We start from the raw sequence: 21,111 nt of genomic DNA, 5'->3' as shown, positions 1-21,111 counted from the left end.
CTGTCTGCACAAAAACAGGTTATCCAACTTCCTGAGCAAAAATAAATCATTAAGCTCTATTTTAGAAAAGATTACAGGAATTTTGTCAAGGTTAAAGCAAATATCAAAATAGAAAAAGAAAGGAAAAAAAAAAAGGAAGAATGCATGACAAAGCTAATTAAAATAGCTTTGGATAATGCTAAAATAGATGGACTACTAGGCCTAGGTAACAAATAAGAGGAGCTAAATCACAGATGTTTATGTGCCTTTTTTTTTTTTTTAATTCCATAAAGGTGGTTTTCCAGCACAGAATTGATTAAAAGCTACCTGCTTGGAGCATCCTTGTGGAAAGAAAAGCACTCTGGTTTTACACAAGTAACTAAGCAGAGTCAAAGCTATTGCCTTGCTACTTTCAGAGCAGTATGATAATTGCATTTTCTTCATTAGGATTTTGCAGGCGTAGTTAGCAGGAAGTAGTTGATTCACTGAGGTAAAAAGAACCCAAACAAAACAGAAATTAGTGAAGATACAGCTTTTGAACCTTCACTTCAAAGCCAGCTGGAGAAATCTGCACCTGATTTGAGCATCTGGGTCAGCTTAGGAACTCTGTGCAGTATTAGTCCTCCACCTGTGAAAGATGCAGTCCCCTTGTGTGCACAAAGCCTGGTGTTCTACTGAAAATCCATTCTCTTGCAATAAAAGCTCTCTGATTTTTCTCTCGGAAGAACATTCTGTCTTGGGTAGAACTGTTTGAGAGTCTCAGCCACCACCACTTTGATGGCTTTAACTTAGGATTTACACTGCAAAGGAAGTGGGCAATCAGCCTTGGCAAAGGTGAAATCCCAACTTTAGAAATATAAAGGTAACCAATTAGAAAGGCACGAGAAAACTACAAAAGGTGACTTGCAAAATAGTTGCATTTCTGAGGCTAATTTTAGGAGGGCAGTTTGCTAAGATCCATTAATTAATCCAGCAGACCTAACTGCAACTGAAGAAATCTGTCAAGAAATTCTCTTACCTGTCAAGAAAATATCTTACCTTAAAATTAAGTTTTGATCTAGCTTACTTGGCCCATGCATGGAGGAAGAGAAGGCTGTTCCATATTCCTGTAGACACAAGGATTTGTAGGCCAGTTGCCTTTTTTTAACACCATCTTTATTTCCATCAAGGTACCTAGACTGCATGTATACCTTTAAAAGAAGTGTATACTGTCAAGAGTACTTTACTATGGAAATCTATACATCCCTAGAAATTATGATCTTTAAATTAAAAAAAAGTCACACATATTTTAAAAAATATGTAGAAATTAAGACCAAATAGATGGAAGTTCTAAAGCTTACTATAACCATCCTGCTAGTTAACCGTAGTAGTTGTAGTAGTGGTTGTAGTTTGCACTCAAAAACCATAATTCTGTAGGGTTTTAGTGCCTATAAAGTTTGTAAGAGGTCTTCAAGTCCTTCTTGGACAGGTTACATGACAATTGTATTCTAATTCTGGAAACCTATCATCAAGAACTGGTGAAAGGGACATCAAGCACCTACAGTATTACAAAGAAATACAATTTTCCTCCAAATATTTCCATGGGATGATATGGAAATAAAAGGACCTTTTGTGATTCCTTTCTACTGACTCCTCTCCACCTACTTTTGCTATAAAAAGGAGGATGCCAGAAAAAAGCATGACTTGGTGAATTGTGAAAAAGGGAATGAGTAATACAAACCCAAGAAATTGGATTAGACTAGAACCAACTTCCAATAAAAACATTCCCTAGAAAGTCCGAGTTTGGAGCTTATTTTTACATCTAAGCATTTAAACTTTCACTGATACTTACAGTTTCAGAAATCCCAATGTTGCATTTTTCCATTAGTAAGCAAATTTTAGTTTCTGACTTACAGCTTTCAGCTGGTTGACATAGTGAGAGAAGAAGTGAATGACATTCTGGAATATCTCTACCTTGTAATTCTTGGTCTTTAAGACCCGGGTGAAAAAGCTTCCATGAGGCTTCCCTATAGATAAGATTATTATTTATAATGACAACCTCTGATCAGACATAGCATTGCACACATTTAAAAATATACAACATATTTTCTCAAAAAGGAAATTAAACAGAGATAATCCACTTGGGCATCAGCAAAAATCATGCCATGACACCATAAGGGAAATTTGTAGTTTGCTAGAAGAAGGTGGGGATTACCAGAAAGATGATAAGGCAGGTAAAGAAAAAAAAAAACAAACAAATGGAGGGAAAATGAGATAGTCACAAGTGGTACCAAGAAATAAAATATCCCACCTAAGTACCTGAGTGCTTCTTTACCATCTTGTTTAATATATTTGTCAACTTTACCTTGAAACAAAATCCAAGTTAACAGATGCTGACAGTAAACGTTAGGATAGATGCTAGTAGTACAGATAGAGACACAGATACAACCCAGGAAGAATTACATGACCATGATTAATTGGCTAGTGAAAACAGACAAAAGAATGAGACTACAGGTGAGGAACAACTAAAAGTTTGAACCTTCACTTAGTGTGAAGGTTCAATAGTGTGATATGACAAACTTCAAGACAAACCCAATCCCAGGACAAGATACAAAGAGCAATGAAGCTCGTGAACAGACTTCTGTTAGAAGCAAAGTGGCAAAATAAGTCCAGATCATCTTAAGACGGAAGTTTATCAAAAAAGTTATGTAATATAGTTGTCTAAAGTAGGAGGAGATTAGGTGTACCAAAAGATTCTTTTTAATCCTATATACTCTTGGTTAAAATGACCAAAACATTTTGACACTATTTCCAAAAATGTGATTTACAAGGACGATAACCTGCATTCAACAACTTTAGATTAAAATTTATTTTCTTGTTCCAGTTTTTCAGTTGAGAAGCTATCACTGCAAAACCTTTAAAGCATTCCAGGAAAGAAGTTGAACACAGAAATCGAAGCAGTGATAGAAAGTTTTAACCTGATGAGACAACAGCCAAAACAGAATAAGTATGTGAAAGAAACCATGGGCTTGGCCTTTGCGGGGAGACCTTAAAGACTAAAAGGAGTGGTGATGAAGAAGGTCATAAAGATAATTAATCAATGCAAAATTCAAAATAATTTATATAAGCATTCCTGAAATCCACCCCGCTCCTCCCCCCTCCATTTTGTAGCAAATGGTAACAATTAAACAAAGGTTAGTACCAATATAGAAGGTTCTAGGGGTTTACCAGATATATAATTTTCCTTCTGGAAAATCAAACATTACTCATTCTAAAACTACAGAAATTATGAATGCAGTGTATGGACTTCATAAGTTGGAATTTTTCCAAGAATATCCCTAAAAATTGAAATTCAGAAACATGTAAAAGCATGCTTCCACATTGTTGTCTGTGTTCCTAAAGACAGAAAACTAAGAAAAGGGAAAACTCCTTCTCTATTTTCACTGTACTTTAGGAATCTAGTTGTTTTCTGAAGTGCAAATTGCAACTTTGTCAATAAAGGGGATATATTTCAAGAGACTGAAAAAGTTTGCATTTGTTTTTTCCAATATATAAAATATGGCAAGTTTTATTTAAATCTTCTTCTGAAAGTTGTAATTTTTTTTTTTTGCAGTTGTTTCCTTGTTTTTTGAAGGGATTTTTTAGGTCATTGGAATTAGAGGCCTCAATTCAGTGAAGTATATTAGCACATTCCAAGTTTCTTTAGGGCTATGAATAGCTCAATTGAATGCATGAAGGACTCTATATAATATCAATGTCAAAAATAGATCTTGATTTTAAACATATATGAGGCAATATTACAAAGTATTTTACATTAATATCTGTTAAAAATGCATTTGGTTTTCAATATGGTAATATAAAAAAGTTAATATAAATTAGGAATACATTGAATAACTAAATTTGAGACTAAAGGACTTCCTTGAAATTGTTTGCTGTCAGATACTACTTAAACAGTTGTTACATATATTAACTAAAATAATCTTTTTGAACAGATATAATTTTTTTGCCATTTCTAAGCTTCATCTGAATTAGAGATATGAGACATAAGATGAAATATGAAAATTTTGCTAATGTCTCAATTTTTTTTCTGGGAGCCTTTGTTGTCATTCAGAATGCCAGTGGTCCTCTCTAGACCACAGAGATTCAATGGAAAACCTTTATTATTATGTCCATTTTGTTCATAAATGTACTCTTTTATTTCATCTTGCGCTCTCTTTTCAGAACAACTATCCTCCCTCTTCAAAAAGGAAAACCCTAATAGCACTTTCCTCCAGTGAATTCCAGTAAAAGGAGGCAAGCAATAATAGTATGGATTAACAGGCATTAAAATGAAACCATATGGAAACATGGGCAGAGGATTTGAGCAGGAAAAGTACTGTTTAAAAATTAATCTTTATGTCCTTAAAAGGATTGTTAGGAGCATTGCAAAAGTTCTGAAAACTCTTAATTCAATGCTGCTACAAAGCCCGTGTTCTGAAAAAGTAAAACAATGTTTATGTTGTGAGACTGGCTCCTCTTAGAATGACAGCCTGGGAAATACACTTTGTGACCTAAATCTAAACTAACAAAAGACCCTGAAGAACACTTATTGTATCTGTCATTTAAGTCACAATTTCTGTGATCGCTGACATGTACATGTGAACAGGGAATTTATTACATTCCTATAATACTACTATCCTTAATCTTTTTATGAGGAAAATAGAAAATGAGGAAGAGTCTCCACTGTGTGATATGGTAAATAAAGTAAAAAGAAAGAAATATGAGAGCTACAGTTGTATTTAGCCTGTCATTTATCAGATGGGGAGAAAATTTAACTTAAATCATAATTTTTAAATATTTAAAATTACAATTTTCTGCCTGCTTTTCACAGCACTTCATTGATATAAAATGGAAAATACATGAGAAAAGTAGTCTGAAAGAAGGGGAGTTTTAATGATACTTCCCAAACTGACATGAAGACTACAGAGGCACAAGAGGGATTACAAGTCTTTTTGATGAACTGTCTCTCATTTAAACTTGTTTCTGCTTTCCTCATGGAATGGGATAACCTCTCCAAAATGAATTTTTAAAAAATAATTACTCAAAGGAAGAAAATTGCTAATGTAAGACTTAGAGGCCAGAAAAAGCATGGGAAGAAAGGTAAGGAAAGTGATAATAAATAAATTGATACAATAAGAAAAGAACTAGTATGAGGTAAATTCACAAGCCAATTAATCTACTAAATGCTTAACTGTGTCATTGGAGAGCAGGAAGAGAAAAAGTAATGATCATACCGTTTTCATGAAAGAGCCTTGCTTTAACAACAAATGGATGAGTTCAAGCTCTCCAATTAAATCTTGACATGTTAATATCTGACTCAAAAGGCACAAGTATGACTGACTTTGCCATCCAGATCAGTTAAAGCTAAACTCAATAGGGACACTGAACTGAGTTGAAGAGACCTATCTGTGTATAACAGTCTCTGTTTCAGATGAAATATGAATTTATTTCCGTGGGTTTTCCTTCTGTTGAATACAACTGGTTTTGGTGAAAACATTCAAAAGCCTCCTTTTTCAAAGCAGCCAGAGTTATTCAGTATCTACCTGTAGTTGATTCCATTCAATAAATAGGCAAGTTGAAGGGAGAGACTCTCTGCAGTGATCAAATTTCTCACAGAGCAGTGGTACTCTTAACCTTGTAAAAAAATGAGTATAAAATGAGTTTATGCATCCAAATGAAGATCAGATCAGTAAGAGAAGAGCTTTAAATTGCCCAGAGTAAAGGAAAGGAAATGAAGTCACAAATTAGATTAAAAATGTTGGTTTCAATACAATTCAGTACCTTTAAATAAATTAATAATTAACAAAGTAAAATTCCTAATAATTTATTTTCCTAAATTTTCAAATGCAGGTATTTATTTAGTTTACTTATGATTCCCATTTTTGTAAAGAATCAAAATCCTTTACATATAAATATAAATCTTATAGATATAAGGGATATACAGAATATAGAATGTATATCAATAGATACAAAACTAGATGTAATATAGCTCTATAGTATATATTAATAGAATATATATCTCATAGATATAAATAAATTACTACTTTTCACCAATATATCAAGAAACATTTCCTAATTTTGCATGAAAGAGAAACAGAACTCAGAAAAATGGGACTTCTGCTCCACTCCACATTTTATCATAAAATATAGTGTTTCCAGCAATATTACAGAACAGTGATTTAAAATTCTTTTATTCCACATTAACCAGTTTAAGTCAAGGGTTTTTTTATACTAATACCATGTAGTATTTCAGAAAGCCTCTAAAATCTCATCATCTGAACTAGGGGGTTCAAAAACTATGCAAAATGTCAGGTAAAATTTCTATAACACTTAGCAACAGAGAAATCTTTCTTGCAGCATGAACTACAAGGACAAGGGAAGTCATACTATGTCAAGACTGGAGGGAATCATTTCCTGAAGACTTAATTTTCCAGGAACCTCACAAAAAGCTCAGAAGGAAGAATGACTATCATTATCAGTAAAGGAATGTCTGATCTGGACAACTAAAAGGACTAGGATCTTTAACAACTGTTTTACTTTTATTATTCTAAGACTTTTCCACTAACAAATACCACCATACCTAGGATCTTTCAAAAATCATATGAGAAGGCAGATGGCTATAAAAATTCAAAGACTGAAATCTGTTTTACCTCCAGTTAAAGAAAAAAAAAAAAAGAAAGAAAGAAAGAAAGAAAGAAGACATAGAAATTACCCTACAGATGTTAATAATTGTCTGGGGTGGGAGTCGGGGAATGGGAAGGCTGGCTTCTAAGTAAACAATGCAAAAAAAGACAAAGAGGTCCCTGCTGATGTACAACAATAAAAGCAGTTTTCTCAGCAGTGTCAGCTTAGCAAGCCTGAGGGTCTGTATTTTAAACCCCAGTGGCCTGACGTCACTCACCCTGATGGTGTGTGTGAAGGAAGCTATCTCTCTGCAATGACCGACCTGAAAAGTGTTTTCAAAGCCCAGTGGGCTAATGTCACTCATACCGACGGTGGATGGTGGGATCTCTCAGGGTGGCAGCCTGGGGGAAGTGAGCTGCAACACCAGCAGCCGACCATCACTCACTCTGATGGCAGGGGGTCAGCTGGGATTCTTTGGTGGCCTCCCGGGCAATAGTTAAAAAGAAGATTTTGGTTCACATGTCAATGTCTAACTTGAAAGCAGCGAGTATAAAAAGTGATTTTTTTCTTTTCTCTTTTTTTTTTTTTTTTAAATTGTGTTTCACTAGTGGCAGCAGTGCAGCCAGGAAGGGGAGTTTCTCTGCTAGGACGTCTGATTGCATGTGAAGCTTACAATGGGGCTGGCTCTGCCTGGTTTTAATTTTTTTCTCCTGTATGAGCTGAGATATTTTATTCCCCCATACCAAAGGGGGAGAAAAATTAAATCCAGACAGCTCCAACTGCACTTTACATCTCATATGCAATCAAACAGACTTTGAGAATACCATCAGCTTTTTTACCAACCTGCCTGCCATATAGAGAATGTAAATAAATACAAAAATCCCAAAACATCATGTTCTTATGCTAACTCATCCTGTAATGCAGAAACTGACATTTGGGACAAATTCTCCCATTAAATTTACCCTGGCACCTAAAGCGTTGTAAGGTTTGCAAAGGATTACATAGGAATAGTCTCTGTCCCACTGTAAATACTTAAAAAACCCTACAAGCATAAGTGCAGCTGATATTTCATCAGCAAAGTAAATTATTTGGGACAGAATGAAGCTAAAGAGTCACTACTTACAGAGAAAGCTCTTTAAAAAGATAAAATTTTCAAAATAAAATTCTAAACCAAAAACATAGTATTTTAAAAACTAAAATTCTAAAACAAAAACATAGTATTTTAAAAACTAAATCCTATGAAAGTAAATTAATTATTTATTCTGTGTTAAACTGTCATGCTTAGTTGTCTGAAGGGTAGAATCTAGAGATATCCAACACTGAAATCATAGCTTCTGTATGTAAAATCAATGCAACCTACAAATAAAATGGAACGGGGAATTCATGCAGCTCTAGACAATATAATCAGCTTTCTTGTATTTTGGATCCCTTTTCACCAGTTCTTTGCCCCATTAGACTGTCGAGATTGAGACGGATGCTTTTGTTTCCTACATAGTTCCTCTGTGCCACCCAGTAGAAAACAAACTAATCCAAAGCAACAATACATTAAGGAATAGCTCAAGAGTTCTGCTGATCACTGCTAACTGTAGTTTACTTGAGACTGTGAAATTATTTCTACCAGAACTGGTTTGTTTGTGCATGAAGTAAGGCTGTGCAACCTCAGCCTAGCAGAAAAAAAACTAAAAAGTTAAATTTTGCTCCCCGATTTTTGCAATGTGTGTATCTCACATATGTGAAAAGAAAACATTACTCTAACTCTCACAGTTAAGCTAATAAGCTTTCTCATAGAGTGAGACAATAGGAACTGTGAGCATACTGTACAGCACAATAAGTGCTGGCACATGAACTGTTTCAGTCTTGAGGGACAGTGCTTCACAGTATATCAGTGACAGAAGATCAGCTTGCAGCCAGAATTATGAATGAAAAGTTTAAGCCTTCGTGAAAGTACTGACTTCAAGTGATAGTTCTGCAGTCACCTCAAAAAAATTGCACTGAACTATTTTGAGGAATATGGCATTTAACACTCCATTTTCTAAGACTGCTATGCACAAAAATTCAGTAGTTTAACCTAAGACATGATGATTCAAAAAGGTGTTGTATTATATGTCTGAATACATTTACACAAATTTAAGCCAATCAGATAAAATAGTACACATTTAACCTGTGTAGGAGTATCTTATAGGTCTGCTTATAAACCTGGGCTAGTAGTGGGAGACAGAAAAATTCACGTCTCTCCCTTTCTCAGGCACCAGACTGCAAGGGACTGTTGGTGCATATTAATTTCACGGTAAACTGTGTGCTTGGAATTGCCACAAATGCTGTTTCTGGACAGCTATAGTTATTTGTTTTGAAATAGTCTCTCACCATTTTGTGACTACTATACAGAAATACTTAATCAACAACTGCTATGGTTACATTTAAATTAGTAAATAAACAGTCTAAGGATCCTTTTGTACCCCTGATGCAGCTCAGCTTACATGGCACAGCTCACATCCGTGGAGCTAAACTCTTTCTCCTCTTCTCCCCTACTCAAAAAAAAACAACCCAAAACCCAGAAAGGCCTCATCCACACGGCTTATTAGGAACAGTCCCAGGCCCATGCTCATTCCCAGACTGTGCTCAGACATTGTTTGGGATGGTGCTAATTAGCCAGGGTCAAAACGGTTCCAGGGGCTGTGCAAGCAATTAGCAGCACGTTCACTTGCACACATGCTCAAGCCCATCAGTTGTGATCTAACACAGGACCATCCTGTCCCTGCAGCTGCCAAAAGCAGCTCCTGAATTTGGCACCCTCCTTTGGCAGATTCAGTTCATAACGTGGCAACTTAAAGTTCCAGCTGCCATGTGCTACCTCTGTCCTTTCCCCAGCCAGAGGAGATGCAGCAGGGAGGGCAGGAGTCTGAAGAACGGGGTTTAACGAAACACAGGAGCCTTCACACAGTGCCCAAACCACTGGTTTCCTCTCTAGCAGGAAGAGAGGACACAAAGCTGGATCTGCCCAAAAGATCTTCAGCTGAGCTATGATAATCTGTCAGCTGATAGACAGACTCAGACAATTTACCTCAGTTCACAATGGAGCCCTCAAAGGCAACTGGCTTCACCAAACCACTGGTGCCTTTATTAATGGCTATAAAATCTTCCCCAGCTTACAAAAATGACAGAACACTCTTCCTGGCTGAAGCACCATATGAGAAAAAGTTTGGATTAGATGAAGTAAATCTGAGTTGGTGTGAATGCTGCCATCATTCATGCACTGGACAAAGACTTTGGAAGAGAGAAAAACTAACAAAATTTGTGAGACGCAGATATTCTTGCTATGCTTCTCTGCAAGTGACTGAAGCTTTGATGTGAGAGACATGCATTATTAGGCTGATAACTAGTACAGCTGTGAAAAAACCATCCCAAATAAATGTGGGAAGCAGTTTTTCAAGTCTTTCCTTCAAACTCATTGGACAAAAACTGCTAGGGTCAGAAGTCTGGGGTTTTCCCACCTGCATTAAACAAAAGACTCCAGTTCACTATGTCAATGAACTGTTCCAATTCATCATTACTATAAAATTACTCCTGTTATCTGTCTTACTACATCTGACTTTAAACATACTCACTAACAATTGAAAAATTAATTTTAAGTACTTACATCTGCAAACCCACCAAGGTTTTTTGCTTTACTCCTTTTTCTGCAGCATTGTTTCTGTTTTGAAAGGGAGAAAACAGCATACTTTCATTTCCCCATAAAACAGAAGTATTTGATGGGAAGAAAGAATAGAAAATTACACATTTTACAGTGGAAAGTTTGGATAAGATGACTTGCAACCATCTAATGCAAGGACTATGAAATAATGGCTCTAGGTCTGACATTTCATTAGGACTATATAGTGTATGGGTGTTGCTCTGAAAATTAATGTTCTGTTGATTTGATACTGCAGAAGACATTTGCTGAAAGTTTGTTTAGCTTTTCATTCGAACTATTTTTCAGTCTTCCTTCATTTAGAGCAAGAAAATGTTGAATTTACTCACATGTGCAGAATTTTTGTATCTGACCCTGTCAAACTCTGCTGTCAAAATCAAGCACAAGGCTTGCTTCTCCTGGAGCAAAGCAGAAACAATTAGTCAAAACCAACATCCCCTTCTGTACAAATTTATTAGCTTTTTTAAAATATTCTAAATATTTTATCTTTTTAAAGTAAAATCAAAGCTGAAACTTCATTTGTTTTTTTTTTTTAGAGGTCATCAGATTTTTAATATAAAAATAGTTAGAGTAATTTCAAGAATACCATCTATTTTCACCATCAGAACCAGAAACTTTTCTGTTCTTCACAATGTTGCAGATCCTCCTCTAACACTGCTTCTGCACCATGTGTTTTTGGAAACTTTATGTCATTTGAGCTTTTGGCACTAAACAGAATCATACTTGACTTCTGATTTATAGCCATCTGTCTTCTTCAGCCGTGTACACAGAACCCTCATTATTGTAGGGCACGAGTACTGTTATTTACTTCCAGTTTACAGTTAATGCATTATAAATATGACTCCACTTCAAGAGACCAGCAGTTGTGTCAGTCTTCCTTGCTTTAATATAGGAGGTAAAGCTGGAATTGGTTTAAAAACAGAAAAGAACTCCTGAAAGTGCCACAGTACATTAGAGGTTTCCTTATCTCAGCAAACTAAGAATGTGAATCCATTTCAGACAGCAAATCCAAGAAGTATGCTTTTAGCAGGTGCAAGAAGATGTACCAACACTTTCATATCTTTGTACAGAGTGCACCACTTTGTCAGCAAAATATAATGAGAAAAAAAGGGGCCAAAATTACCTGATCCCACAGCTTCTGTGCCCAGGATGGAGGGCTCCAGGCACAGGGGACCAGCCAGCCCAGACACCTGCCCTCCCTGGGGCTTGTCCTGCCATCCAGAGTCACAGAATCTGCAAGTTAAGGGTTTGAACAGATCTTAAAGATCATCTAGTCCCAATGGCCCTGCCATGGGGCAGGAACACATCTCTGGTTCCATAGTCCAGGTTTCTGAAGGCTTTATATCCAACCCGGCTTTGAACACTGCAAGGATTAGGGAGTCCACAATCTGACCCCGGCAACCTGTTCCAGTGTCTCGCCACCCTCACAGTAAAGAACTTCCTTCTAATAGAGAACCTAAATTTCCTGTCTTTCAGCTTCTGCCCATAAAGAAGATGGCGTCACAACCAACGCTGCCAGAAAATATTTCTGGGTCAAACATGTATCTGAGAAAAAGGAGCGCCTGCACCCCAAACACCTGAGTGTCTCCTTCCTGGACCTCCGGACATCAGTTCTGCCTTCCCACCAGGCCAGCAGTGCCTTTCTCTCCTGCCTCGGCCGAGCCCCATCCCCATCGCTCCCTGTCCCAGCCCCGTTCTCTGCCCCCTGTTCTCTGCCCGCCCTTCCCGCCGCCTCTTCCCGCCGCCTCGTTCCGCCCTCGCCTTCGCGTTTCCTGTCCGAGCGGAGGAGGTTTGGCCCTGCGGCGCCGCCGTCTCCCAGCGGCTGCGTTGAGCATCATGGCGGCGTCTCTCTCAATGTCAGCGGCGCTGAGGGGCCTCATCGCCAGGAGCGGAGCGGCCGCGGTCCGCCCGCCGCCGCCCAGGTAACGGCACCGCGGGCTCCCCGCCGGCCGCCCGGGGGGCACCGCCGCACCCCGGCGCCCGCGAGGGCCCGAGGAGGCCGTCCCGGGCCTGGGCCTCCGCCGCGGCCGCCCCGGGAGCTGGGTCGGGGGTGCCGCGTAGGCCCCGACGCGGGTGGGGGGCGGCCAGGCTGCCAGCAGGCGCGGGGCCGAGGCTTCCTCCGTGTCAGTCCGTGCGTGTCCTTGCCCGTCCCTGTGTGTCCGTGCGTGTCCTTGCCTATTCCTGTCTGTCGGTGCGTGCCCTTGCCCGTCCTTGCTGTCTGCCTCGCGGTGACCGCCCGCCCGATGTCCTTGCGGTGCCCGGAGGTCGGGTTCTGCTCGTCGCGGCCTCGCTGACGGGGAGCGTCACCTCGCCAGCAGTCTTCCCCGACATTTGCACCCCCGTACATTCTTTTCTATCGTGTTGCCTTTCCTCTCCATCCCTATTTCGAAACATCGTTACCTTTTTCAGAAGATGAATATATCTGTTTTTTCGCCAATTTCTTAAAAATAATATTGGAAATGGCCTTATAATCTTAGGTGGCACTTTGTTATTTGTTTCTTTAATGCAGAGACCTGTGTTAGAAGTCCAGTACGTGACCCAACCACGAGTTGAAGAGGCGTGCATGTTGTTACTTTTGTGCGTCTCACAGGCGCAAGGCTTGTGCCAGTCTAGTCAGGAAAAATAATGTAGCTCACTGCCTTTAGTTGTGTTTTGGAATTTTGATCTTTGTGCTCTGTAAGTCTTTAGATATTAACAGATACAGGTTTGCTCTAGTAATTTTTTTTTTAATCTGTTGGGGTTTTTAAATATGTGTATATAAATATGTGTGTGCCTATAGAAACACACAGAGAAAACTATATATACACTTAGAGAAAGAACTATAGCTCTACTATTTTTGCACGTTTTTATCCTCTGACTTTCCCATTACCTACTGCTGCCTTCTCCCTCCTAAAATGGCACCTGTTTTATGGTGTTGAAGGTTAATTGTCAGTCTCTTAAAAATGCTTTGAAATCTGTGGGTATGAATTTAGGAGTTCCTCTACACTAATCCAGAAACTTACTGTTCATGTTCAGTTGTTTTCTTCTGCCCTTCTACTTCTCTGGTGTTGACAGAACTATTGCCTGTCCCATGTTGTGAATTGCATCAGTCAAGTAATTCAGGCTAAAAAGAATTTTGTTTGTTTTAAAGTCTTACCATGCTACATTTCAAGTAATTATTTCAGAATAGTAGGATGTAGCAGGGCTGGGTATGAGAAGCATATGGAGATATGAGGTAGGTACACTTCAGTTGGTATTTCTTCTTTGAAACACTGTTAGATTCTTTGCTTTCCGTAGAGAGTGAGGAAGAATTAGTGTCCCTTAGCGTTTTCAGTAAGGGGGATGTTGAGGAGAGTGGCCTGAGTGGGACTGAAACTTATGCTTCACATTCTCTAGGACAGTGACCTGATCATAGGTGGGCAGTTTCTTGGAGAAGAGGGAGGGCATTATGAGTTTCTCCTGAAGTTTTGTACACAGCTTTGTAATCCCTGTTGTTAGAATGAGAAATTTTCCGTGGAAGAAGGAAAAGACACTTCAGAATAAGATCGTTTTGGCAGTATGAGAGAATGCTTAGGACTGTCATTTATTGCATAAGTTTTGCAAAGTAATTGTTCCCTGGTTAGGTAGGCACTGAAACTTAAATCTTTTCTCAATTACTGTTTCATATAAAATATATTTATTTGAAAAATATTTCTATGAAATTTTATTCTTAACCAGGCTGTGTAGTCTCCCTACTTGGGAGTGAGAATCAACATACATAATTACAGAAGAGCATTTAGGGTTCTATGTTTTAAATTCAAAATGTCTTCCTAGGGCTCATTGTGAGGTGATAAATCAGATAGAAGTAGACAGGAAAAAGTGTATCTCTTTCTTTTTCACTTTGTATTGCTTCTCATATGCAAGTGTTTGTCTTCCTTTGATACATACAGTATAATCTTTCATGCAGAGCATGTAATTCTTTGTATTTCATCAGAAACCTATATAAATTTATGTATACAGATAGATGCCTCAAAATTTGCCATTGTACAAGTCCCATTTTTAGCTTTATTGTCTCACATCTCCTGACCTCACAGAACTGAACATTTACCAAAGACCACTTAAACTTATTTTCCAGCTGAAGTGATCAGCAGCTATCCAAAAGACTACTTCTTGGAGAAACCAGTAGTTTGCTGCATATCTTGCAATTGGATGTATAAATCCTGCAATACTGGTTTCCTTTCAGAAAAGTATTTTGACAGATGCAATTTGGTAGAAGTAGTCTCTTTGTTTGGAAGTATTTGTCTGTCTAATTTTTAGTGGAGTAATCTCTGTCATTGTCAAACTGTAGAAAGAGTGTGTTATAACCAGTGTGCTAGATGTGTATCTTTAAGTAAATACAGATGTTACAATTACTAACAATAAAAATTATTGGTGTTCTTAGGAGATGACCTAAGAGGATTCTGGAACTGTCAACTGTGAGGGCATTTGAATGACTCTTATATCACTCCAGCCCTACACTTTTGTTTACTTAGGCTGTTGGGTAAAACTTAATGCAAGTTTCATGTTACTTGCTTAAATTAGGTTGTGAGAGTAATATAGCTTATTGTTTGGACTGTAAGATTGAATTTTAAGCATTCAAGATGTATCTTTATTTGCAGTGCATTTTTCTGTAGATTTTTGCATGTGAAACTTCTTATAGTGCTCCAGTTTTCAGAAGTTCAATTAAATAATAATGTGGTCACTTCCCAAGAGTTACAAGAGAGATTCTGTTCTGATTTCTGTTAGTGATATTTGGTTCTTAGAAATTTTATGACATCATCTAGCACAAATACTGCTTTTATTGGGACATACTTAGGCACTTTAATGTACACATGCCCAAGCTGCCCAATGATTCTAAACTGGTACTGGCTTTTTCCACAATATGGACATAAGTGTTCAATCTGAAATTAAGAGAACGTGCAGCAACATTCCTCATATCTTTATGAAGTCCTGAGTGCTTGTTTTAAATCACTTAAGCAGGGGTTACCGAGTCCCTAGATGATTGAGAAAGTAAAAGTGTCTCCTTTGCTTAAAAACTATTTTGAACCTTTCATGCTGTGAAGTTTTCAGATGGCTTGAAATTATGTTGAACATGCTCTCACTAGTTTGACCTAAAAGATTGCAGTGTTTCCTTCCATTAGAAATAGAGACAGTTGAAGCTGGAAAAGAAAACGTCAAACAAATTCCTGCTGAACTGGGAATCAGATATTTGTTTCTAAGACACTTCAGAGTGCTTCTGAGAAGCCCTTTTTGTCACAATATATTTGAGTCAGAATTTACTCCTCTTGCTGTAGTAGAAGAATGTTTTGTGTGTAGGTATAGTACGGCCACATGCTCTCTGCATTTCATGATAATGAATTTTTCATGTCACTTTTTAGTGGTTTTCAAAATGTGTTACCTTCCTCTTGTAATGCTATTGTGAAGACTCTGAGTATGACAGCAAATGTTTTTCTGGTTCATCATTGTTATGGGTTCAGGAGGATGCCCATGCACAAAAAACTCAGGACACAATAGGAATTGCAAAGCAAGTCAATTTTGTTAGTCACTTTTGCATAAATACATACCAACCCCTGAATGTTTGAGAAGCTGCTGAGTAGGAGGAGATGGAGTGTGGCGCTCAGGCAGGGGGGGCAGGCAGACTGTGCACCTTCAGGACATCCCCTGGATGAAAACTGCATGCATCATGTCATCCTCTCCGTCCACCCCAGAACCACCCCTTGTATCACCTCCTCAGGAGTGGCCAGTTCCAGCATCATCTCACGCAGGGCCACTGCATGAGATGAGATCGTAACAGCCCATGATCACACCTCCATGCCAACAACAGTTTAATTGTGTGTTATTCCCCTTTGACAGGATGAATCCCACCAGGTGACTGATACATAGTTTCATTACTGAAGGTTAGTCTTACCAACTAATCATGACGTCTTTTACATTATCCTGTCTTCCTATACCATAGCAGACAAATACGGCAGGCCTTAGACTTGTCTTCTGTCTCTGACACAATCATAAATGGATATCTGAGGTTATGAAAGTAAAGAATTATGGACACTTGTGTAGTACAAAGCCTATTATTGAGTAATTTTCAAAAAACTGAGGAAATCTGGGATGCCATTTATATCTCAGTCTTGAGTTACTGTCTTTATAAGCAGGCTTCCCCCTCAAGAAGATAAGGGAGAAGCCATTTTTGTGGTAAAATAAAGGACTTATAAAACAGAAAAAAACTCCTGTCTTAATTTTTTATCCTGTCCTTCTATGAAAAATAGAGAAAATGCTTACTAAATTTAAAAAAAAAATAATTCTGCAAGATAATAGCTTACTCTTTTGTGTTATTGTTTGGTTCTTTTTCTTTAATGAAATAATATTGACATTTTTCTTGCATGTCAATTCCAAAGGACATGTTAAAATATGGCTTGGTAGACTTTGCGGAGCCAGGTCTGGGTAGAAACCAGCAGAGAGCCGTTTAAAGATGTACAAAGTCCTGACTGAATATGGCTAATAGCAACACTATTTCAGCAGTGTTAGTGCTAGCCAGTGAGAAGTTTCTGTCAAGTCTGGAATAGGCAGCATGTTGCAGAAGTTGTATTATTTATTATTTCATCCATCTGTAATACATGACTGCTGTTTCCTTTATACCACAAAATATATAAAAGTATGTGTGGTGTTGTCAGGCTCAGACACATCAGAAGCTTTGGTTTTCATTAATAAAAAACATAGTTCTGTATCATTTATCTTGGTTAAAATTACTTCCAGTGACTGATATGATCTACGCAGAGAACCTGGAATAAAATTTAAAGACCAGGAGAAAAAGCAGTCTTTTTTTAGTCTTGCTTTAGCTGTATAAGAAGTGTTTATAGATAGTTTCATTTTGGTTATTTACCAGGAAAAAAAGATGTATTTGGCTTTTAAAATATGTATTTTGCTAGAATTTTACAATTTTATCTTAAGTAAGTATTTTGGTTGTAATGTGTATCAGAGCAAGTACAGTGAGTCTCAGTATCTTACTGAGACTCTTAATAGCACTGGAGTAAACTGAAATCTGGAATAAAACCAGCAGTTTTTTTTGCTTGTGAGAGTGTGATGACATGGAGCATTAGAGAAGACTCAAGGTGAAAGATATGGAGAGACAAATAGACATAGACAAGGGGAGAAAAAGATGAAATCCACTATAGTTCATACACTTAATGAGCATGAGTTTAAAAACAAAACTCTAAGGCATCAGTGAGTGTTGTCTGGTCTTGCAGACACCCTGAAGCCATAGTTTGGGAGTAGGTATTTCGTGTGTCTGAAGTGCATAATTCCTTTAAAAACTACTCCTTTTCACTCTTATCCACACTGTTCAAATAGTGATTGTGTGGTTAAGAGAGGGTGTAGGAGCCGAGTCTTGCCTGTTCACTGTGACTGAAAGCAATATCAGTGGTTATTTGTTATAGTCACAGGTCCTTTGACAATGGCTCGTGTCTGGCTCTTGTGAAGGACAACCCTCTTTCCACAACCATTTTGCATGCTTTGATGAAGAGAGGGGGAAATTTCTGGTAAGGAGGATGACTTCAGTCCCTTTGCAGTATTTTAGGTAGTATCTCAAAGCTGCTAATCCATCAGCAGCTGATGCAACTACTTGAGTAGTTGCAACAGGATAATTTACTCGAGTCTGTTGTGTTCATGGGTATGCACCGTTATGAAAATATCAAAGTAGTTATGGTGAACCAGAAGGGTGTCTTAGATTTCCTTCTTTTGCCTTCTCTGTTTGGCTTTATTGGAAGTAGGGTATAGGAGTGCTCCTTGATTCTTTTGGAGTGGAAAGAGTAAGCTTTGGAAGGCCCCCATGGAGTAATGAAGATGTTGGATTTAATGAAGCATGGGAGCAGTAGAATGGTGCTGTCAATGTGAACAATTCCATCCCAGTGAAAAAGTGAAAAATGCCATGTATTGTGTAGTTTAGTGGTGAGCTCAGATTCATCTGAGTTCTTAAAGTGTATGGGATTCCTGTAATGTTTGTGAAAGTTTGCATATTTTCAGAATTCGTCTAGAGGAGAAAGAGGATAGTTAGGAAGATGTGCAAGTAAGAGGGGCAGATAAGAAAAAAAGTTTGGGAGAGGCAAAGTTTGAGAAGGGGGCAAGGAGGAGATGTGTTGTTCTGGAAATGGCTGTTTTTCTGATGTGCTTATGGAGGACTAAGTAGAACTTGCATCATGACAGCAAAATATTCCTGATAAGGCTTCTTAGATTGTTCTTTCTTATTGATCATATGACTTGGGTGACTTATTTTATTTACATTCAGTTCCTTCAGTGTTGGAATTGGAAACCCAGAGGGGAGAAATTGCATTTTTCAGAAAGTAAAGGTTAAACAGAGACAAGCAGACAGATGTGTAAGGTATATTTTGTTGAAAGCTAACTAGTAAATAAGCAATGTACTTCCTTCTCCACTAAAACAACTGAATGCTCTTCTAATCACTTTTGTGGCAGCTAACCACTGTGGGATCAGAACTGTAACTTGCTTACATAAAGTCTGGCATACTTTTGAAAAAGTGTTGTTACATGTGATAATAACTTTTTTCAAAAATTTACTGATTTGAGAACCTAATAATCTTCTCTCTACTTAGAATATTTGAAGTGGAATAGGGATAGAATTTAACCCTCAAAACTGCACCAAAACAACAAACAAACAAACCCTCAAAAAAGCTTTGTAGGGTCGAGGTGAAATTTGTTGGCAATGGTATCTTAAAACAGAAGGACATAATACTTTCCTTCAGGGACTAGACAATTTAAAATAGAATCTAACACTATATTTGAAAAATGACCCTTTATTTTCAAGAAAATCCCTCAAACATTCTTACAGAAAAGACCTTCATGTTGGTATATCCTAATACCAAATATTTGATATCTCAGAGTTTGAGAAATGTAATTGTAGAACTTGTTGCACTAAGTTGAACCACATTTTTTGTCAAATAAATTAGTCAGTAGTAAGATTATGAAATACCAGATGGATACATGGGGAAAGGGAATAATTATGCCAACTGTCAATGGACAGTGTTTCAAATCTGTGTTACCAAAATAATAAAATTTGCTTTATTGATGCAGGCTTAATATAACATGTTCAACAGATTTAATTCACAGTGGAAAAATACAGCTATTTGGATTTTAAAAATTGCCTTGATTTTGCCTTACTATAGGTTTGAGCATTTTGACTCAATTGACCTTATTATTGTCCATCTTAGATGTAATTGACTGTTTTAGGAGACGAAATGCTGAGAGTTTTATAATTAGCAGGGAAGCGTGAACCTACACACAACTAGTTTTAAAAAAACCCCAAGTTTAACAACTCCTATTTTATACTAATAATTTCAGTAAATTTGTATGATCCTTAATAGCTAAATGTTTTATATGTTTTACCCATGTATAGGTTTTCATTCTTATGATAGTACAGTGGATTTTGCTACATTTTTAAAATTCATTTGTAAGCATTTGATTCTGACCGTGTTAGAAAATATACCTCTGAAGTATCTTAAGATCGCATCCTTTTTTGTTTCTAAAAAAAGAAATCTCTAAACTAGCAGGAGGTAAGCTGAAGAGTTCACATTATCTTCTTTAAAATGTTTATTTTCATATTTCCTAAGAAATTAATGGTATTATTTTTGTCTGAGTTTCAAAGGGCAGTTGTTCTCTCCTGGCAGTGTAATAGTATGTTTAGGTACTATTTACTTAGCTCTTTCTGGCTGCAGTAGTTTCTGTCTGAATCTCCCTTTGACCCATGACAGATTTTGAAGAAGTTAAGTAACTTTTGACTCAACAAGAGAGTCTGTAGGCAGCTCCAGAATGTGTGTGGGCAAACAGTTCTTGCAGCTGCTTATTACTGGGGTCTTAACATGAAAGAGTTCATAAACAAGTCCTGTTCCCTTTTTTAAAGTCACACTTTATGTATTTGATGCAAATATTTTTAGACCTTTTATGAATGTTTATTTTATATGTGAACACCTCTGGCATTGTCATTTGTGATCAGTCTATTGAAGTAATCTTCTGCTAAATGTTAATGAAGTAATCCGCTAAGTGTTAGTGATGCTATTTATATTGAAGTCCAAACTAAACTTCTGTTGCAGATGAGAGCTGTTCAGTTCTTCATATTTTTTATAGATTTCAGTAGTTTTAAGCTAAGATTTTTATGGATATTGCATTTTCAGAAGTTACAATGTATCATCTTTTTGCTGCATTTCAAATTAAGGAAAAAGGCAGAAAGCTCTTCATGCAGTAGCTTTGACCGTTCTGTCACATATTCAAGGAGTATTTGCATCTGCTGTGGTAAGTTATTGGAAGGAAAATTCTGTAAGAGTGGTATATTTTCATATGCCAGTGTTGATGCCTACCAGAGAAAGAGACAAATAATCTGCATGTTATTTGAACTGAAATTCAAGAATGAGGTTTGCTTCAAAAGCATCAGTGTTACCTTAAGGCTTTATAAAAGCGTGAGTAATATCAATACTTGCAGTCTCCTTTTAGAGAGAGAGCTAACAGCTGATTAGATAGTAAGAATATGAAAAGTAAGAAAGAATAGTACTAGTGGAGGAGGAGGGGATCAGTGTATGAGGATTGATGCACAAGTGAACACACAAATAGGGTAGCTGATGAGGTTATTTTTATTCTCAAAGGTGAGTTCTCAAAAATGCTTCTGAAGTGTGTTTACATTAATAAATAATGACAGGTGAAAATAAAATTAAATCAGATAATTATGGAAAAACAGGGCATTCAAGCTTTCTTTTATGTAGCTTGGTATTTTCATTATATTTTTCTTGAAGTGCACAGTAATTTGTCCA

General features: G+C 37.4%; 1 protein-coding gene across 1 annotated transcript in view; it reads left to right on the top strand.

The window, feature by feature from the left end:
• Positions 1-12,063: 12,063 nt before the first annotated feature.
• NDUFS4 (NADH:ubiquinone oxidoreductase subunit S4) overlaps positions 12,064-21,111 on the top strand; it is a 46,676-nt gene continuing 37,628 nt past the window's right edge. Inside the window, exon 1 of the mRNA XM_071425425.1 lies at positions 12,064-12,231. Coding sequence (XP_071281526.1) covers positions 12,146-12,231 — 86 coding nt within the window. The 5' untranslated portion in view covers positions 12,064-12,145. The remainder of the gene's footprint in view (positions 12,232-21,111) is intronic.

The sequence above is a fragment of the Agelaius tricolor genome, unplaced genomic scaffold (assembly GCF_023055355.1).
Source record: "Agelaius tricolor isolate 1412-34295 unplaced genomic scaffold, bAgeTri1.0.p SCAF_4, whole genome shotgun sequence".
Lineage (NCBI taxonomy): Eukaryota > Metazoa > Chordata > Aves > Passeriformes > Icteridae > Agelaius > Agelaius tricolor.
This window is presented reverse-complemented; position numbering and strand designations above follow the sequence as displayed.